The 16814-nt window shown below is 44.3% G+C and overlaps 2 protein-coding genes across 2 annotated transcripts; one reads left to right on the forward strand and one right to left on the reverse strand.

Annotated features, from left to right (window-relative positions):
* Window positions 1–2266: 2266 nt before the first annotated feature.
* LOC109756364 (casein kinase II subunit beta-1) lies at window positions 2267–6856 on the forward strand. The gene is made up of 5 exons (XM_020315213.4): window positions 2267–2703; window positions 4288–4506; window positions 5473–5582; window positions 5687–5852; window positions 6307–6856. The coding sequence occupies exons 1-5, from the start codon at window positions 2496–2498 to the stop codon at window positions 6435–6437; spliced, it is 834 nt and encodes a 277-aa protein (XP_020170802.1). The 5' UTR covers window positions 2267–2495; the 3' UTR covers window positions 6438–6856.
* A 440-nt stretch (window positions 6857–7296) lies between these two features.
* Window positions 7297–15722, reverse strand: LOC109756365 (eukaryotic translation initiation factor 4G). Its single transcript, XM_020315215.4, has 10 exons — window positions 15599–15722; window positions 14996–15177; window positions 14792–14919; window positions 14113–14229; window positions 13932–13996; window positions 13722–13778; window positions 13059–13289; window positions 8878–12968; window positions 7932–8126; window positions 7297–7835 (listed from the first exon to the last, which is right to left on the reverse strand). Exons 2-10 carry the CDS (start codon window positions 15154–15156, stop codon window positions 7535–7537), a joined length of 5346 nt encoding a protein of 1781 aa, XP_020170804.1. The 5' UTR covers window positions 15157–15177; window positions 15599–15722; the 3' UTR covers window positions 7297–7534.
* Window positions 15723–16814: the final 1092 nt, after the last annotated feature.

Here is a 16814-nt window from a genome sequence, read left to right on the forward strand (position 1 = left end):
ACCTCCTCTGGGTCATGTTCATCTAGCGCCAACCGCCTACTACCACGGGGGCCTGTTCATCCAACCCCATCCGGCTGTGGTGAGGCATACACGCGCGGCAGTAATGGAGACTGTTCATCCATAGCCAACCAACCGGCTAGGTCAACACGTATCGGGTTCAGTAGTAGTGCGAGGGGTCGCTCGGGTTTAGTACGTAGTGCGAGGGACCGATCGCTCGGGTTCAGTAACACGAGGGATCGATCAATCGGGTTCAGTAAGCGACGGGCTCGCTCGGGTTCAGTTAGCGAAGGACCCGCACACGCGCGCGTACGAGAGAAACACGCAAACCACGCTGAATCGCTCGGGCCCGACCACCCACCGACTGCCCACCGTATACTGGGTAATCTCCGAAAATGTTCTCGCCCTCACTTCTACCACGATTTTTTACGTCATGGACGGTCCAAAGAATGTCATGCAGGTGCTCCTCAGTCCACCCAGAACGAAAAGTCAATTTTCTGTCATAATTTTTTGTCATAGAAGTAGGAGCCCATCACATCTATGAAGATATGTGTTTTTGTCGCAATTATCATCATGGAAGTCATTCGGGTCATAATGTCACGGACATGTCTTTTTTTTAAGTGAGGTCGAGGTTCTCGACGTCACAGAGGTGTGGCGGGAGTAGTAAACCCTAATGCGAGAGGATGGATAAACATGTATTTCATGGACAGATGGATGCACGCATTCGAAATTGAATGTGTGGCCATGCATTAGTTGCTGCATCGACCGATCGTTCTAGTGTTTATTGTCCAACTCAGCCCTAAATTGCACATATTAACATATTAACTAAAAATTCTTCAGCGCTGCTAAGAGCTAGTAAGATGAAAGTAAAATGTATATCGGACCAAGCGTGTGTGAGTGGCTTTGCGCCTCTACTCGCAACCTGAAACTGAAAACTGGAAAAAAATGTGATTTTTTTGAGGAAAAAAAACTAATGCATATGCGCAAGGAAAACGATTGGGCGCGGCGCACCGGCCGAACTTTGGGCCGGACGCATCCACGCGCGCTTCGCCCCAGCCACCCACCAGGCGACACGTAGACACGGGGCCACCCACGCTATCCTCTTTGCTTTCTTCAACCTCACGCGGATCTCGCCCCACAACGCACGCATCTCTCGCCTCTCCCGTTGCAGCACGTGAGCAGCTCGCCGTCGGCCATGGATGTAGCTTGGAAGATCGAAGCCCCCGCATTATTGCAGCCCCGCTCGTGTTCCCACCTCCCCCTTCTTCCTTCTCCCTCACTTCCTTTCTCCTCCTCCTCTTTCCCCCTTTTTTTGCTGCAAGCGGCGGCAAGCCAAACGTCGTGGAGGGGGACCGAGGTGCCCCGTGCTACGACCATGGCGACCGGAGAGAGCTGCAACCACGGCATCGGGGAGAGTTGCGAGCAGTGTTTTCCCATGCTACAACCGTGGACGCAAAAAGCTACATCCAGTAGATAAAAAAGCTTCAACCAAACAACGGAATAGAGGAAAAGTTACAACCGTTTTGACAAAAGCTTCAACCCGCAGCCGTGAGGATTTTTCGCAACCAAAATGTTGGACACAGAAAAAGCTGCAACCCTTACAAAAAAAGCTTCAACCCTAGGTGAAAAAAGCTTCAATCGGCACGGCGGAAAGTTTTAATGTGCGAAGAAAGCTTCAATCGGCATAGAAAAAGCTTCAACCGATGATAGAAAAAGATTCAACCCGACTCGCCAATGGTGGCAAGCGACGACATTGAGAGCTGCGTCGGCGACACGACAACGCAGCGACTGCTAGGTGCTGACAGAGGGGCTTTGGTGTGCTTCAAGGCGGCTGCGTTTTTTGAAAAGTGGCAACGGCTTCCTGCCGGGAACGCGCGCGGGGAGGGGGTGCTGCGACGGCGACGGGGACGAAGAGCGCATCCAGCAGCGTGGAACTGCGAGGGGGAGGGGGGAAGAGGTCCAGGTGAGGGGGGGTGGCTGGCGGCAGGGGCGGCCGGGGTGGCACGCGCGGAAGAAGAAGAAGAGAGAAGTCAACGTGAAAGGGAGAAGGCAGATCAGACGGCTCTAGTTGGCTGCATCGGGTGGCCGGGACGCGACCGGCCGAAACTGTTCGGCCGGTGCGCCCGGCGCCTAGCATCGCCCTATGCGCAATCAAAATTGAGGGGTAGTGCTGCCAAGGCCAATTCTTTCTAGCCTTCGAGGACGGCAAGTTCCAAGCCTCCGGCACTGCAATACAAAGGCCCAGCACAATGAGCACATACATCATGGCATGCGCTATATCTTCCTCCCCAAAGTTTGTCGGAATTACAAAACAGCCCCCGTACTCTTCCTCCCCACCTCTCGCCTACCGTTCGCGTCCTCCGCCCGAGGCCTCCACGGGAGCGCCGGAGCGCACGCCTGATCTCCCCGCCTCCTCCTCCCGGCACCGCGGCCCCGGCTCCTAGCCCGCCTCGCGATCGGGGGACGAGGCACGAGTAGGAGGGCGAGGGTGCGAGGAGATGCAGAGGGACCGAGGCGTCTCGGCGGCGGCTGGGGGCGCCGGCGAAAGGAAGCGGATAGGCGAGGCGATGGACAGGTCCTCCCCGTCGACGTCCTGGGGGTTCTCCGGCGGCCGCGAGAGGGACCGGATCGCCGCCGGGAAGCAGCCGGAGGTGCCCCGCTCCGGCGGCGGATCCACCGCCATGTCCAAGGGCAAGTTGTCCGATGGTGAGCTCTGTCCCGCAGCATGTTATCTTATGTTGTCTGCTTATTTTGCTATTGTACTACGGGTCTATGGCTTTCTTGGTGCGATAAGTTCATAGATCAGTTGTGTTCTCCATCTGGATGAGACCCTAATTGGGAGATCGTGCCCTTCCGTGGTAACTGATTGCGCTTTGTAGCTTGAGGAGTGTGGGGGTTAGCCTGTAGAAGGGAGAATTTGTGTGTTAGTATTTGTGCACGAACAAGGGAATAATTGTGCGTCCAACTGTCAGGTCACTCTTGTGAAATCATTCATACTATCTTATCGTTGAGCTTTCATAGCAGGAATGCCAAAATTTTCTTTTCCATATGTTTTTTATGCACTTATGCTTGCCTGCTAGGTAGCTCGAAGATGCAACTATTATTGATTGATGTAGATTTCTAGTTATGGTTCCCTCGAAGCAGATAAGCATGGGATGTTGCAATTGTGGTGATCATGGGATGTTGCAATTCATGGTGATCATGGGATGCGGTGTCGACATGAAAACGTTCTAATGTTGAGATCAGTATCATAATTCATTAATAAATATAGCTATTATTAATCTGATATAACCATTAAAAGGCACTAGCAGCGAGCCAGTGATTTTAAGGGCAATCCATTTACTTTGGCATGTTATCAAACCCACTTTGTTTGCATGTTCACTGAATTTTCTTTCAGTTTGCACTTGTGGGCAATTTTCCAGCAGTCACCGAAGTGTTTAGTGCTGGTCGTGTGGCAAACCAGAACCTATGTAGCCGCCTAGGCAGGATAAATTGGCTAGGTAGGTATGGCAGCACCTTTTAGAAGACTGCTTTTCGTGGTTAGGGGGGCACCATATGTTTGCTTGTAAGCTATTGTTGGTCATCCAAAGAGGAAAATGACTGTAATTTATGTGCATCAGATTGGCACGACGAAAAGATAAAAAGGGAATGCCCATACATCCTGCAGTGTTTCAAATCACTTACCTTCTTGCCTGACTCATATCAGTTGAACAGGGTGACTACTAGAAATTCTGACATCATAATATGTATCTGTTGCTCTTATAGAATAACTTTGCTATGTTTCTTTAACCACATTATGGATAAAGAACCGCCACAATTAGCTATGGATATGGTAATTTGTAGTCTTCATCACTTCCCTATTCTACCATAGAGCCGCACCTCATCGTTCATGATGTCTCTTGCGACTGAAGTCTGTTCCAAAATTTAGATTTTATAACCTGCAGATACAATGCATAGGTAGCACTAACTGCCTGAGATAGGGGCACTAACTCTGATACATGTGGGTACCCACTGTAGATGAAGCTAGAGATGAGGTTGCGGAATCTGCACTGCATCCGTGGTGTAACTGGTGTTTATGGAGTTTGGCCTTGGCTATTGCTGGAATTATATGATCTATATTTGTTACCCAGTGGAACGAAAATCTGTCTTTCTAATATTTGCTTAATGCTATTCTCTGCCACCATGTTTTTCTACATGTTTTGACTTAGTTTGCTGCAATAAATGTTCTTGGGGGTTGTTCTTGGTGTTTCCTGTTTTAGTAGTAATCTTTGTTTGCTGATTGCCTTACAGGAGAATCGGATACTGACAGTGAAGAATCAGATCTCAGTGGTTCTGATGGAGAGGATACATCGTGGATTTCATGGTTCTGTAGCTTGCGAGGCAATGAGTTTTTCTGTGAAGTTGATGACGATTACATACAAGACGATTTCAATCTCTGTGGGCTAAGCGGTCAAGTTCCATATTATGAATATGCTCTTGATCTGATATTGGATGTCGAGTCTTCACATGGTACCTCACTTATTTTTTCTGTTTGATATTTCAATTTGGAGAGAAAAGTGTTGTGGAAGATTAAACAATCATGATACCTGTATGCTGTCTATAACTTAGATAGATAGCTGGAATATGTTAAAACTCTGTTCAATTGGTTACTAAGCAGTAAATTGCAAGTTTACAACTGCCTTGTTTACTATGCCCTGGCCCTAGCTAGTTTCACCAGTCAACAGCTGGAGCTGAGCTTTTTGGGTGTGTTGCGCCTGTTTTGACAAAGCTTGACCGAAGAAGGCTGCTAGGATGAGTGCATGCAAGCAGAAGTTGATTGATCAGCTGTTTCTCTTGGCTTGGCTGAGGAGCAAGGCTGTTTGACTTGATTGTGTCTTAAGCAAAGATGCATTTCACCGGATGGAGAACACCTGAATCTGCAATGCATATGGCCATATCTAGAAGTGATATTATATGCATAGAAAAAGTAGATTTTTCCCCAGAGGGGACACGCCTTAATTAGAAGCGAAAATCGAACCGGGGAGGTGGGGTCATGACCTTGTTGGCGTCCAGCGTTGCACCCCCAGAAGAGTTCTTGAAAAAACTACATGGTGCATTAGTAAATTTGTTTCCTCACTATTGGCCTGCAATCAAACCAAGCATGTATAAATCAGTTATGGTTAATACATTAAATGTGCCACCACTCACCTCATTGTAGTTATAATTCCTATCATGTGCATGCATAGCACAGGGCAATCGAGCAAGGATATCCACCGTATATGAATAAGGATCGTACTGTAAGGGAAATAGTGATAAATTGCTATTTACTTGGGGATTTGATCCAGTTAGGTTTCATATTGTTAGGGAAGTCTTCCGTCTCCCACCTTTACAAAGGGGGCTATCATGCATTCTCTTCTACCAACTGTTTTTGCTTAATATTGCTGACTTTCTACAACGCTCTTACAAATATGATTTACTGATTTTTGTAATGCGCAGGTGATATGTTCACAGAAGAGCAGAATGAACTTATTGAATCAGCTGCTGAGATGCTTTATGGATTGATTCATGTTCGATATATTCTTACAAGTAAAGGGTTGGCTGCAATGGTGAAGCTTTTGATCTCTCCCTCCAGTACTAATAAGTTGTCTTCTGACGGTTAAGCTTTAGTGCGGTAATTAATTGGTTATTTGCTCATCTTATTTTTGTGCAGTTGGATAAATACAAGAATTATGACTTTGGCAGATGTCCAAGAGTGCACTGCAGCGGCCAGCCATGCCTTCCAGTTGGCCAGTCGGACATTCCCCGCTCTAGTAATGTCAAAATTTACTGCCCAAAGTGTGAAGATCTCTACTATCCGAGATCCAAATATCAAAGCAGTATCCTTTTTACTTAGAATATAAGCATGTGCCTTTGAACTCAAATGCCTACATTCTGATCTCCTGTTGGTAGATAAACTGTTAAGTGTCAGCATACTTTACAGTCATCTTGTATCTTTCGCTTGCAACAATACGTTCAGTTAGAATGTTTTGAATTTATCAATTACACTGAATTGACACCCTTCATAATTAGTCATATCATGAGCCAAAATAATATTTATCATTCTCTCCCACATCTGTAGTTATCTTGATATGTTTTTGCTTTTATTGGAACTAACCTCAACCAGAAGATAGTTAAAACACTGTCACATTTAGACTGGTTTGGAGAATGATTTTTCAGGTGATAGACAAGAAAACTGCTTCTTTTAAAATTTTCACATGTTCGAGGAGTTATATTTCTCCTTTGGAAAAATGAGGGTTGCCTAGCTCTGTTCTCTTCTTGACTCTTATGTAGACATTGATGGAGCTTACTTCGGGACAACGTTTCCTCACTTGTTTCTGATGACGTACCCACATTTGAAGCCCCAGAAACCGTCACAGCAGTACGTCCCCAAGGTTTTTGGCTTCAAACTTCATAAGCCATAACAAGTTCGAAGACTGAAGGTGCAAAAGGTTCACAGCAGAGTTGTCTGATACGTCGCGCCACACAGCACTTCCAAGCTGCTCATCTGTGCACGTGGCGCAGTTTAACTTGGTTCAGTTGGTTACCCGTGGCTTCACCGAAACCGACCTGACCCCTGGCTGATCTCCCTTGTCCTGCGTTTTCGCTCTCGCCTGACGTTCTGATTTGATGCTTGTGGTTTGTTTAGTGTAGTAGGTTCCTATCATGTTCTTTATATACTCATTATATTTGAGTTTGGCAGTTGTTAAAAGAAGGCAGTTCATAACAGTGTTATGTCTCTGCTGTGTATTTTTCATTTTGTTTTACATTAGGTTCCTTTGCCAAAATGTGATGGTAATGGTAATCTGAATGAAACATTCGATCCGGCTATTCTTATTCTTCACCTGCAACTGAGTTTGTATGGAAAGTTTACCCCCAGAGAAAGTTACCTTCATGTGCTGTCATGGATGTGATAATCTGTGAAATATTATTGTTGGTTTGCTCAGAGCCCCAATTGGTAAGTACATTGCCAGTAAAAAAAGGGCAGTCCGTAGCTCCCTTTTGCGAAGAGTCCGACCACTTCGGGTCGTGTACACAACTTTTTCCTGCATTTCTGCAGAAGAGTCAGACCACTTATGCAGATTTTCCCTGCATTTCTCCAGCCATGTAGGTACCGCTGTTAGGTCAGCACAAGATAAAGCAGGCAGGGCTAATTTGGTTTCGATGATTTTTGGAGGATTCCTGAGTATTGTGTCCATATTGACCTGACTTTTAATATTCTTGGCGAGACCCTCATATAAATTTTCCAAGGATTAGAGTGGACATGGCATTTCAATCCTTTAATTTTTCCCATTTCTATGATTTGAAGTCCCGTTCACCGAATAAGCCCTTAGCGACATAAACACAAGGCTAAGAGCAATATTGACGGAAGTGCGTCTATAGTAGGTAACTTGGTAGTAGCAGCTAAGTGAGAACCAACAAACAAAATGCTTCGTCACCTAAGGTTAGGATCCAGCAAACTAGCATAAGAAGACGCTACGGATCTACTACTACCCATTTTCTGCCTGCTTGGCTGTTTTGGTCAGGCGCACAGGCCAGGCTGCCTGAGGTTCTCCGGGTGCGGCTTGGACCTGGCACTGATCTCGTCCATGGCGGAGTCGCCCCTCTCCACCCTTATCGACTCCAGCATGCTCCCTAGAACCTCCGAGGCAAGCTTTTGGTCCGACGCCGGCTCCTCCCCACCGTCCTGCAGCAGCACCCCGACCTCCGTCAGCGACAGCACGTCCTCCAGTATGACCTTGGCGAATATCCGGCCCAGGAACTCGGTCGCCTTCGGAGCATCGGTCACCGCATCTTCCAAGGTTGAAAGAACATTCTGGAACCTGACACAAGAAGTAGACATTTATATTAGTTAGCAGCTTTGACAGCCAGTGGCACAGAGGGGAAGCTTGGTTAGTGAGCAGATGGATCATACATACCCCTGGAGTAGCACCCTCTCGCTCAGCAAGCTCTCCTGTGACTTGCACAAGTTCACCAAAAGTTTGGCCAGGAGCTCCCTCTCAAGGTCTTTCCTTTCGAACGAGTCGTTGATCCAGAGCGATACAAGTGAAGGGTAGAAGCTGGGGGCGTTCAGTTCCTTCATGCACAGGCCCACCTCCTTCTCGTCCTTGGCACTGGAGAACACCAAAAGTTATGCTAGTGTCAACCATGTTTTTCGCAACCGAAGGTATCAAATGTAGATTGAGAAAAATATATCCATGTAACAATATCTTAGAATAACCACATAATCATACTTAATGGGCTGTAGCATTCAGATCATTGGACATTAGAAGTTGAAGTATATGATCCCACCACCCAAGTTTAAGCCCTCTTGGCTTGAATTTGGGGCCTTTTCCTGATTTATTACTAAAGTAGAACATGTAATTCTTCCCAAATGCTCATTTTATTTGTTTTCAATTTACAGAATATTGTTGTGACTACTTTGCCAAAAAAAAGTAACGAAAAAACACAGATGAACAAACAAAATAAACCACGTTCTCTGACGATAAATTCTAAAAGCAGATGAAATGCTTACCCAACTGAAGGAGAGAGTAACCGAAGGTCTTATTAGAGTATGTCAAAAGTTCAAGTGAATCCGTAATATTGTTGCATACCATGTAAAATAATTAATGGCCACAAGGATTTCATGCTTACTGCCGTAGTACATTTACAATCAATATCAGGGATTAAAAAATATTTAGCCGATTAACCAATTTGACAAGCGTGTGGGAAATAAAAGCTGAAGTGTCAAAACTTGGGTACTAAGAATAGACAGGTAGCTGTCAGCACTGTTTTTGCAACAAGACAAACAATAAGACCAGGCATTCTAAAGGATATAAGACAAGCACGAGTTAATTAAAAAAATAAACGGGAACTGAAACTTGCCTGTAGAACTCTTTTATAGTTAATATTGCTTTTTCTTGAAGAATCTCTTCCGGTAATATTATTGCTTCATAACAAATATCATTCATGGCAGTGGAGGGTGTATGCATTTGCCCGACAGGGCTGGCAGTGGTCACTAGTATAGGCAAAGCATGATCTGCAGTTCCCCAGGACTGAATTTTAGGAGCACCGGCAGTGGCTTGATAATTTGTTTGGTTACTTGTTGATCCTGTAAATGAACTTTGTCTCGAGCTTTTTAATGTTTGACCATGATGACTATTCAAAGGAACCTCTGGCAAAATGTCATTTGAAGCTGGTGGCTTCCCACAAATTGACATTTCTCTTCCCAAGTCACCTTGAGGACTAAGTCGAATGGATTTATCAGATCGCCTTTGATGAAGTGGAACTGACATGGCTCTATTTGAAGTCTGGTATCTAGTATCCAGATTAACATTCTGGGATCCATATACACGAACCTGAGAGGATCCACGAGAAGCAGAAGATCCTCGAACACCATAATCTGGTGGAGGCCCTGGTCTTGCTGATGAGCTAATGGAGCTAGCAGATGAGTTATAGTTAGGGGAAGAACCTACCCTAGTTGATTGGCTCATTTTCTGTTTCACAGCATCCCTTCGAACCTCCTCAATCTTCTTTGGCCCTTCAACTTTCCTTCTCTGCCTCCACTTGTTGTTTCTAAGATCAATCACATCTTCCAGCATAAATCTTATACGGGATGATAACTTTGAATTTGCAGATAGCTTCTGTATAATGTCAAAATAAAAATCCATATGCACCTTTGCCCTGATATGGTCAATCATCTCCCCTATCGTGCTCATCAATTTGCATAATGCCTCTAGATCTTCCTCATCTGGGTGTTGGTACTCACCCAGTAGCTTTTTTATGCATTCATGCATTATTCTCTCAGTCAACATCTTTTTTTTGTAAAGTTCCCCAATTAAACGGATGTTCCCTAGCATGCGCCTCCGTACTCGGAGCCGTTTCTCTTCCCTCTCATTTTCAGATTGTTTCATTCCACCCTCTTCTTCAGTCTTCTCAGCTTCAGCTTGCTCTCGCTCCCCTCTTTCAAATTCTTCTTGGCATTTATTTAAAAGAAGTCTCTTAAAGGTGATTTTCTCATCATCCTTCACAAAATTTGGCAGTTCACCAGCCAATGAAAAACAAAAACTAGCATACATCTCACAAAAAGTGGGTTCCATCAAGGCCTTGTCAAATATCTGAGAAATGACACCGTTAAGTGTAATAATGTTATCAATATTCAAAGCTTTGACCTGCTCGAAAAGTTTTTCAAAATTTTGTGGGGTCAACTTATTGAGAATTGCTTTCAGCTGCCTTTGCTTTACCTCTTCCTCATCAGATACCTTACCAATTTCATATTTTTTCTCAGCTTTGTGCATAACTGGCATAGATACCTGAGATGGAGATGACATAGCCTGATTAGTTCTATGTTGCCACCTCTGATCAACAGAACCACGTGACATGCTGCGCTGACATGCTACTTCTTTCATAGCTCTGGAGAGGATCTCGCCATTATACTGGTTGGGCAACTGGTTTTGTGAGCCCTTCCTTGAAGATCCACGCCCAGAAAGTGGATCACGTCCAGAAAAAGGAGGATGCAATTTTCTCCAGTTATTGTCATTAAGCTTGTTGCTGCCCATATGACGGTTAGCTTGAGAAATAGTTGAAACTCGATCTTTTGTCCTTTCCCGGTTTGGATTATGTTCACTACCAACGTTCATTATTGCATCGTGAATATCAGACCCAATCTTAAAACCTTCAGGCAGATTAACGCAGCTCTGAGCAAATGTTAACAGAAAATCTCTAGAGTATCTTTTCTGGTCATAACCATAATTATCTCTAGAGATTTCCATATCACCTTCCCAGTCAAAAATATCATTTTTGTTCTGGTTATCATTACTACCTGCCGAACTTCCCATTTCAGCATCTAGTGTACAAATCTCCTTATCAACTGTCAAAGAACTCTGAACAACCTCTTCTGCACTATCAGAAGACTTGGGGAGTATTTCCTTTCTCTTTTTTCTTCTTCCATGCGTAGTTTTGGGTTTGGATGCTTCCAAGACAGGTTTCTTTGTTTGCACCACTGAAGCAGCAGCAACAGAGCATTGATTCGACACCACTGAATCAATACTTCCACGTTCAATCTTTTTGTGAGCGCTAGTTGAATTGGATGCAATAGCCATAATCATGGGAATATTCTCATTGTCTTGTATACTATCATTCAGAGAACATGATCCAATTTGAACATCTGATGAAGATCCGTTGTTTTTATCGGATGGTGAAACATTGCCAATGTGTAATGAGAGATGCAAATCACCCGATTCAGCACATGTAGGAACATTCACCAATTTACTAACATCAGTACCATTGCGCGATCCAGAAGAAGCACTTGGCATATGCATGGTCATATCAACTTGTTCTGCCTTAGACTTGGAGCACGTCACCTCAGCATTTACCGTGTGTTCTTCTCTCATCAGATCTTGCATTTGCAAAGGAGCTGAACAATTTGCTTCAGAAGTTTCTGGCAAAGTGACATGATTAACTCTGGCCTTAAGACTTTCAGTAAATATACTAGTTGTTGGAGACTTTGGTGGCAGAGTTTCCTGTGTATACATCATCGGTGGCTTCCCTAAAATGCTATTGCCATCGTATTTGGAATTCTTACTCTCAGTATCCAGAATCATTTCAGATTGTGGCACAATATGATATAGCTGGCCCTTTGCACCAGATGATGAAGTTGCTGATGGTACTGCTGATGATTCCAATTTTGCTTCAACAGAAGAGGTACCACTTGCTACACACACCGAAGTTAATTTGCAGGCCGAGATATTTTGAGGTCCGGCAATTGATGTAACACGATCTACTAAAGCTGAACCGGTCTGTGCTTGCTGGGTTAAAACTGACTGAGGACTCGTACTGCAACTTAGACCAGATGTTGCAGCTGGAAGTTTGAGGTTTGCTTCTGAAACCAACTTTTCAGGCTGAGGAGAAATTTCCAGCCCAAGCTTGTGGACTCTCTGCTGACTTGACAAAGCAGATTCAACAGAATACCGTAACATCGTGGGAGTTTCTACTGCGCAGGTAGGTGTGCCTGTCTGAGATGATAACTCATTATTTTCAGCAAGGAAGATAGTGGGTGGCTTTAGTGCACCTTGACCTGGAAAAGATACGTCAGATGGCAGCAAGCCTTTCGAACTGGAGACTTCTGAAGCAGAACGTAAATTGGTTGGTAGCCTGGAACTAGCACCAAGCCATGGGTTTTGCATAGGAGGACTGATAGAAGTAACTGCCTGGTTGTTAATATTGGGGTCTAAGCTATGCCTTGGGGTCTGCACTCTGGGGCACATTTGCCTGTTTGAAGCAGGAACAGCATTGGTAGTAGGAAGATAGATATGTCCTGTATTGTACATGTTCGGCTGGTAATACACCTCGTGAAGGGGCGGAAATGTCGTGACAGGCTGAGCTGGCTGGTTCATATGATGCAGAGGCATCGCTCCAGAAGCAGCATCTATATAGGAATGACCACGCCTATCCAGCATGAGTTCTTCATGTGTGTCTGGATGAGTTATCCTGATAGGTCTCTTCTGTTCATCAGAACTTCTCGCTTGCTGCTGCGGTAACTCTTGCGTAATCCTCATGTTGCCCAGCTGAGGAAGGTGAGGACAAGCTGGAGGTGCACATCCCAAACCCTGTCCTTGGTGAACGAAGGCTGGCGGTTGCAATGCGCGAGCCTGAGCACCATGAACAAAAAATGGTGGTACATGAGGCGCATTACCCATCGGCACACCCTGGCCCCTGAATTCAACAGGCACTTGAGGTTGTTTCTGCTGAAAAGCCGCAGGCAGCGGCCTTCCATTTACTGGAAGCATAAACGACGGTGGTGCCATGCTGGGAGTATACGGAGGTGGAATCTGCACACTCATCTTGGGATTCGAAGCAGGATATTTGTGCATAGTATCAGATTGGGTAGCTTCTTTCCTCGTGTCTTGTTTTTGCCACTGCTGATGCGTTGGGGAAGACGGATTTCTAGGGAACACCTTGCATGAATCCATAGACACCTGTAGACCAAGCACAAGGTCTTGTTAAAATGTTCCAACATAATTGTGAAAGCAACTGAAAGCGAGTTGACACTTGGCAGAGACACTAACTTTTTCGGCTGGAGCAACATAATACAACCCTGGTGTATGAGGCAACACAGGGCCAGCTAGCACACAGGAATTAGATGAAACCATAGCAGGCACACTATCATACGTGTCGATCGAATCAGTTTGACTACGGATAATCAAGTTATCTTTTGTTTCTTGCTTCTGCTGCTCTCCAGCAGATGGCATGGACACAACATTAGGCTCGTCAGATAATAGTCCATGGTGTGCCTGACACTGCCAAATATGAAGGTAAGTTTTATATGCAAGTAGGAAGGCAGATATATGCTTACATATAACACTTCAATCCCAAATTAGAGAAGCGTGATGATCCAAAGATGCAGGCACACCATCCGATGGCTTCGCAAAAGAATGGTGATTTACAACAGCAGCACAAGTGTATGGCTACAGTATTATGAACAGAAGAATTGTATTCAATTTGACATGTGCGATAAGAAGCATACAATTCAAGCACCAATTAACTGTAAGGTTTTTAGCATCCTGGTTTGCTTAATTAGAGAGCCTGCCATTCAACGAAGGAAAAATATATATACATATAATGCAAGTAATGTTTTGATAGTGTTAGCTGGAAGATAGTTCATTGCAACAAAAAATAGTATATTGCAGCTAAAAACATCTGGTAGGATGACAGATGATAAATCAGAGGACCTTTTCATGTTTCTTCTCGTTCAGGTCTGGAGGGGCCGAGGTTGAGCAGGGAATACACTGCAAAGGGAAAGTGTTAACCACTGCAGAGCTTTGGAATGTACTCCCTCCGTCCCAAAATAAGCATCTTAGTTGTACTAAAGTTGAGACACTTATTTTTGGGACGGATAGAGTAATTAATAGCGACATAATACAATCCAAGATATGGCATACTTGTTTGGTGATGACTCCTGGGCTTAAAGTTCCAAACTGAAGAGTAAATGCACTTGATGAATACCCTGTGGTCAATATACCCAAGAAGATATACCATCTCATTAGAAGTTACAATAAAAGTTACACAAGTCTAGAGAACTTCCTTGATGTCATTCTCCAAAAGAAATAGAACAAATTTAACCTTCTGAGTGTATTGTTGGCATCGAAGAATCCTCTGCTCTGACTCCTTCAGCAGACTCCAAGTTCACAACGTCACTCTGATCAGGTGCATTGGGAGATTTCTGGCTCTCCACTGACCCTAAAGATGCCAAATTGAAATCATCAGTAAGAAATCAGTGTTAGCAACACTCCCAAACCCCAGTTCACCATCTCATCAACAAAAACGGTCTGATGATTTCAGTTCACTGTCATCAATATTTGCCAGAACAGATCATAAAGTACAAATTTAATGCTTAAGGTCTAGAGCTACACGTAAAATATCTCAATAATTTCAGCAGCATTTTTTTTACATGTTCCAATGATCCACTCTCTTGTGCATGTCATGCGTGCATTTACAAATACACAAGGAAAGATATAGCCACAAAATTGCACTAAACGCACATACGCACCCACAAAACAGTCTCATGATCTCAGTCTCTACTTTATCGTCAATCAATCCTATAATAGCCATTAATTAGCACAAATTTCAATGCTCAAGGGTCTAGGGGTATAGAAAAATATATTTCAATACTTTCCGCAGCAAAACAAAATTACAACACATGTCTCAATGCCTAACCCTCTTTTGTGCACAACATTCATGCATATATCTACAAACATATACATAAAAAGAGCCACAAAACTGAACTTTGAGTGTATCACACCTCGATTCACTGGTTCCGTGTGCTCATCAGCAGCACTCACAACGGGAGTGTAGTTAGTTGCATTCCCTTGGGGCACCACGCTCGCTGGCGACCTCGGTCGGTACTGCTGCACGGTCCCAGGCCTTCCGCTGCAAATGCAATCCACATGTCATACTCATGCAACAACGCCCTAATTAACACGCTTGACAAGCCTGAGTCCCTCACCTCCGGTTGGGCGGTGAACGTAGCCGTGTGCCCGGAGCCGCGCTGCCGCGGCCACCGGACACCACCCAATGGTGTGTGCCACCAATGCAGCCACGGCCGGTCCTTCGTGCAGCGTTTGTGTTGTCGTTGAAGCGATCCGGCCTAAACTGGTTCCTGTACATATATCCTCTCCGAGTCTATCACTGCATTCGCCAAAAAAAAAAAGGTTAGGTTTCGTCAGAATCAGTTCGGATCAGAATCAGTAGCTAGGGTTCGGCGGAGAGTGAGCCACATTGATAAGGAAATTCGCGTGCAATCAGAAAACCCAACAATTCGGACAGATTTGATATGAGTTGCGCACAATTTGTTGAAATTACCCAAGAAAATTATATGGGGGATGTAGAGGGTAAAGCAATCTGCGGAGATTGTACGACGGCACGATCAAAGACACGACGCACAATCAAACAGGGTATCAACAAATGCAGCGAAAATCTCCGCACAGAAACAGAAAAGATTCAGATTGATTCTGACACAGATTGATTTATGGTTATGGGACACAGAAAAGAATCAGATTAATGCACAATCAAACGATCAGAAAAATAGAAGGCGGAGAACTTATCGTACATGAGACGGAGGAGCGGCGCGGTGGTAGGGGATGGGTTTAGGGTTACGGGATCGGAAGCAATGGGGAGGAGAGGGGAAGTGGAGGCGGAAGGGGGGCGGGCAGTTGGGGAGGAAGGCGTGAAGACCGGAAATTTGGAGGGAAAAGTAGTAGGGACTGCGGACGGGGGGAGCGGAGGCGACGCGTGTTGATCCAGGACGGTGTGCTTAACCGCTTTGCGCCAGGATTAGCAACGGGATTAGCGGCTGGGGTTTAAGCCCTCATAAACAGTGTCCACTCGAATTCCATCTGCTGGGAGAACCGCGCTACTGCTGCTGGTATATCGGATCCGGTGGGTACTAAGGCTCAGAAGTACTCTGTCCCATTCCATAATAATATAAAAACGCTAAAAATAGATTGTATTGTAGAAATTATCGTATGCATATAATATCAGTGTATGATAATGTCTTCATAATGCACTGTATCATAGCATAGAGACCTTATTAATGTCATGTATGACACATACTAATGCTTTATTTAATATTATATGGTACATATCATGATACTTAATCATCTTTTTTCTCATTTAATTTTATGTCACTTTAGCAAAAATGTCTAGTTGGCATGCATGATACTACCTATGATGCTTTCATTGTGACCAACCTAATTCTGCAAAACTCTCTTTCTCCTTCTTTCGATTTTGATTTTCATGCCAGCTTTATTGTTGATCTCAAATAATTATTGCATCTACCATAAGTTGTGGCATTTATGTACATGAACCTTGTTCTAAGTCCCATGTGATACCTGGTGTACTCGAAGTCTCCCTCCATTCCAAAGTAAACGGTGTTTTAGTTTTGTTCTAAGTTGATTTTTTTAAAGTTTGACCAAGTCAATACAACAATTTATTATAACTAGCAAGATGCTCGTGCTTTGCACGTAACATCAAGATGCATTTGTATGAGTAGTTTATCTTGTGAGAGAAAAAGATGAACGAATGAAGGCCTTATTTGCAACTGTGGAGAGGGGTGTGGATATCTTTTTGCATAATTGTCATAGTTTTCTTCCTATCCGTCAAATATAAATCGGACGGCCTATATTGCAGGATGGCAGACACACCATCATCACCAACTCTGTTTTTTTATAAGAGTAGAAACATTTAGAAATACCCTCCCCTCCCCCCTCTTATCCTATAAAATATATTTTCATTTTTATACTATAAATATTTGATGTTGTAGACCT

Source organism: Aegilops tauschii, chromosome 2, assembly GCF_002575655.3.
Source record: "Aegilops tauschii subsp. strangulata cultivar AL8/78 chromosome 2, Aet v6.0, whole genome shotgun sequence".
NCBI classification, from domain to species: domain Eukaryota; kingdom Viridiplantae; phylum Streptophyta; class Magnoliopsida; order Poales; family Poaceae; genus Aegilops; species Aegilops tauschii.

Bases quoted from the DNA above. Each gene is read 5' to 3' on its own strand.
- LOC109756364 (XM_020315213.4), top strand. From the start codon at position 2,496: ATGCAGAGGGACCGAGGCGTCTCGGCGGCGGCTGGGGGCGCCGGCGAA. The intron at 4,507-5,472 runs GTACCTCACTTA...TGTAATGCGCAG, and splicing joins GGATGTCGAGTCTTCACATG to GTGATATGTTCACAGAAGAG. The intron at 5,583-5,686 runs GTGAAGCTTTTG...ATTTTTGTGCAG, and splicing joins GTAAAGGGTTGGCTGCAATG to TTGGATAAATACAAGAATTA.
- LOC109756365 (XM_020315215.4), bottom strand. From the start codon at position 15,156: ATGTACAGGAACCAGTTTAGGCCGGATCGCTTCAACGACAACACAAAC. The intron at 13,779-13,931 runs GTATGCCATATC...TTCCCTTTGCAG, and splicing joins CAGGAGTCATCACCAAACAA to TGTATTCCCTGCTCAACCTC. The intron at 7,836-7,931 runs GTATGTATGATC...TTCTTGTGTCAG, and splicing joins GAGAGGGTGCTACTCCAGGG to GTTCCAGAATGTTCTTTCAA.